A 3,856-nucleotide genomic window follows, 5' to 3' on the forward strand; every position below is an offset into this window, starting at 1 on the left:
ATATATATATATATATATATCCGTACATATGTAGGATACAGGAAAATATTTAGAAGTGAGAATTATAAGAATTCACTGTTGTCATTGGGTTACATAAGAATCACCACGCAGAAACTGAGGACCAGAGGTTGGTGTTAGACATTAAATAATCGTGAGGTTTACCCATCCATCGATCTGTCAAACTAATTACCTATTAAATCAAACAAACATGTCTCTATCGAACTACGTGTCTGTATAATTACCCAACTATCCATCTGCGCATCTATTCATCTATCAGTCAACCCATCTACTTATCAGACTATCCATCTCTTTATCAACATATCTCCATCTATCTTTGTCTATATCTGCCAACAATCTATCTATCCGACTACCTCCATTTCTAACTCCATCTATATAGTTATGGATGTTCGTCGGGGAATACGAAATATCTTGCCACAACTTTAACAATCCACACGGACGCAGCTTGTTTTCACACTATGGCAAGATAGACACCATTATGCAGTTTTATGTACTCTAGCTACAACGATTGTGTACTACCTCACGGTAATTTTGTCAAATATCTTGTTGTTAAAGTATCGCCTGGTATAACGTGGTATAAACGCCTATTCGAAAGCAAGAGCATATTTAAACGATTTGGTCACCTACCTCATCAAACGGACGTCATAAGACTAATTGCTCAGAGATGAAGTTTTAAAACTGACTTAGTCTAAGCTCCCCTTCATTCCAAAGATCTTTTACACTCTAAAACTACCCTAGATTTTGGCGTTGGTGGTTGAGTTTTCCGTTTTTCGTACGTATATTTCCCATACACACACTTCTCCGTTGCCCGAGAAGAGCGGCTTGTCTAAAAATTCACCAGCGGTTTGGTAAATGGATGACTGGTGGGTGAACAAACTGTAGATCAGACAGCCGTTGATATGTAAGCCGCACTTGGCCTTTGGTTGCAGCCGCTTCGTCACTAAAAGTGATGACATATTCAATGGCTGGTTGGGTGGATACCTCGTCTCAGTATGCTTGTATCGATACGGTGATAAAGCAAACCGGGAAGCGGTAGACCAAAGCGCACCGCACCCTGTTAGTAGGTCAGTCACAATCACCATGTAACGAATCAACATCGCACTGATGACTAATTCAAGACTGATTCAAGATTCGCCTTCGGGTAAATTCCCAAACTCGGGATAAAACCTACCTTAACAACAACCAATTACCACACACAAGCCACCAAAATTTGATATGCTTCCAAAAGCTTCGTGCACTGTACGCTCAAAACAGTTCGTCAAAAGATACTTCGGTCTATTGGCAAACATAAACAGTCTCACTTCCCCTGGGAATCCGTGCAAAATTGTTTCCTCCAAAGTAGCGTACCCCGTCGACCCCCAATAAGTCAACCACAATCTTGAAAACTAGCAAGACTAATGTCCCAATTGATGGCCAGACTCATCACAGCAGTTGCGCACAACCACATGCAGAAATGTGGGACGATGGCCAGCTAGTATATGGAAGTCTGCGTAAAATCAGTGGAACCTGGGCATATGCAGAAGCTCAAGACAACAACAGAACGACCAGTCAAATCCACTGGAGAAAACGAAAAAAAACTGCTTCGTTGACTGGAAATCAGAAGTACGAAAATAACCACATTGGAACATAGATAAATAATCGCTGTAGATGCCAAATTCAAGAGTAAGGAAAGTTTTCTTCATGGAAATTTTCAGTTTCTAATTTTTAATTTTAAAAACCCCACAGACCTTGAGAAACATATTAGCCAAGCAGCCTTAACAAAATTCTCCGAACTCAGTGAGAGTGATCAACAAAAAATTGGCTCTCGTTTGAACATTCATGCGCAACAAAAGAGAGAGGGCATAGACAGGTTGAAAAGAGAAGGGAATATCGTAATTCCACCAGATGACAGGGACGCCCAACGGTGATAATCAACAAACCCAACTACAAGAGTAAAGCAAAAGCCCTCATCAATGGCACAACTGTGTTTCACTGTCTTGAGAATAACAAAAGTAAAATGTTTACAGACAAACCCAACAAGAACCCGAAGAATCCTCATACCTTCACAGGACAACAAAAGAAGCATATTGCGGAATAAGAGCTCGTGACTCGGCAATACTCAAATTCAATGAACTTCACAAGATGCATAAGGAAACATTTCATATTCGACTAATAGTATGGATTTTTATGTACACCAGCGTACAATCTCCCAAAAATCTAGAGGGGAAAGTGAAATACCTAGTGAAACTGGGAAACATACACACGGACGAAGATAATGTAATGTTTTCGTCTGTTGGGAATTCAATACACGCATCTATGGACTTTGACGCCAGCAAGACAGCTGTCTCGGACTTATTGAGTAACCGCGATCTACAGACGTATCGCTGGAGAAGAAAGATATCTGTGAAATGCTCAATTAATGCCTGACAACGTGTTTTCAGTTCAGCGGAGAAAACTACAAACAACCACGAAGGGCAATAACGGGGTCGTCTCTTTCAGGCTTCATAGCATATATCACCAATCGGAAGTTGGAACAAATTGTACTGCTCAACATGAATCCCAGCTACATGGATGACACCCTTATCATCATCAAAATGGGTGAACTGCTGCGGGTGAGCAAAAATGTGATATCTTTGGCTATTTGAAGCCCACGATGTAAGAATGAAACAATACAACAAAAGCATTCTCGGAAGTCATCACAACTAGATTGCTAAACTGAAGTGTACCGTATGAAACAAATTTGTAAGTACCATAGCGACCAGCCTAACTGTCACAAACAAACATGCATTCGGGCCATATTCACGAGAATCGAGGCACACTGCAACATATGTGATGCAATAGAACTACATGTATATTTAGGACATCCTCGAAAGGACTATAAAACCCTTAAGACAATACGGAAAGATGGTGGCCACAAACTTATAAATATCTCGCACAGGACAGTGTCAAAGCCGAAAGGAAAATTGGATACGGTGGCAAAAGACAACATCAATTGCCAGATTCAATGAAAGGATTGCAACAAACAATACTTGAAGCAAATAGGATGGGTTTTCACCGGACTTCATAAATACTTGATACCGATCAATGGAGGAAAGCCCTTAGTCTTCTAATGACAGACACCAACCAACCATTTACAAGTCGTTAGAGAGAAAAAGTAAACAGCTCGTGTGCACGATGTCATTAAAAATTGAACGTTGTCACGTAGGCTGTTGAAATTTATTGGACATCCACTGATTATTACACAACAGTAAATGGATTCTGCAAGGCAGTTCCCTAACGTTTGTAATAAACTTCACATTCCACTATATGCGAGAGCAGAACTTCGACTTCGAACCATAGATTTATCACATGCCTCATCAAGAGTATTCACCGTTACATCGGTAGGCATCCGTAGTTCTGAAATTTATGCGCGCGGACTAGGCACATCACAGCAAAGTCATGGACTTGTTTTGCAGGTGGTCAAATCGTCCCGCAATGTCGATTGAGGTTAATAACAATATCTAGGTTAACCAGAAGATAGGATGATGATGATCAGGTTCCGCAAAACTTCAGCAAACTCATTTTGAATCACTTGAACTGTGGATAAAACCACAAATGGATCTGGCAGAGTTCAGTTAACATACCTTCATTCAAGCCAGTGTTTTGAAGATCACGTGGAGTAATTACGAAATATTCTCAAGAATAACATCAAAACGTCAAAAGGTTTCAGTTTACCCTTGGAGGATCCGTTGCATACTGGGTAATCTGAGCCGAACTAAATCTTACTTGATGGTTGATATTAGTTTCGCCACGGATGATCCAGCGACGTTCGTGGGTACCTACGCATGGAGGTTAAACCCACAGGCTAGCTGCTGCCTAT

The 3,856-nt window shown here is 40.7% G+C and overlaps 1 protein-coding gene across 1 annotated transcript in view; it reads left to right on the forward strand.

The window, feature by feature from the left end:
- Window positions 1–2,549: 2,549 nt before the first annotated feature.
- Window positions 2,550–3,856, forward strand: part of T265_00946 (hypothetical protein) — a gene marked incomplete at both ends in the record, with an annotated part of 33,615 nt that continues 32,308 nt past the window's right edge. Inside the window, one exon of the mRNA XM_009164861.1 lies at window positions 2,550–2,609. Coding sequence (XP_009163125.1) covers window positions 2,550–2,609 — 60 coding nt within the window. The remainder of the gene's footprint in view (window positions 2,610–3,856) is intronic.

The sequence above is a fragment of the Opisthorchis viverrini genome (assembly GCF_000715545.1).
Source record: "Opisthorchis viverrini unplaced genomic scaffold opera_v5_10, whole genome shotgun sequence".
NCBI lineage: Eukaryota > Metazoa > Platyhelminthes > Trematoda > Opisthorchiida > Opisthorchiidae > Opisthorchis > Opisthorchis viverrini.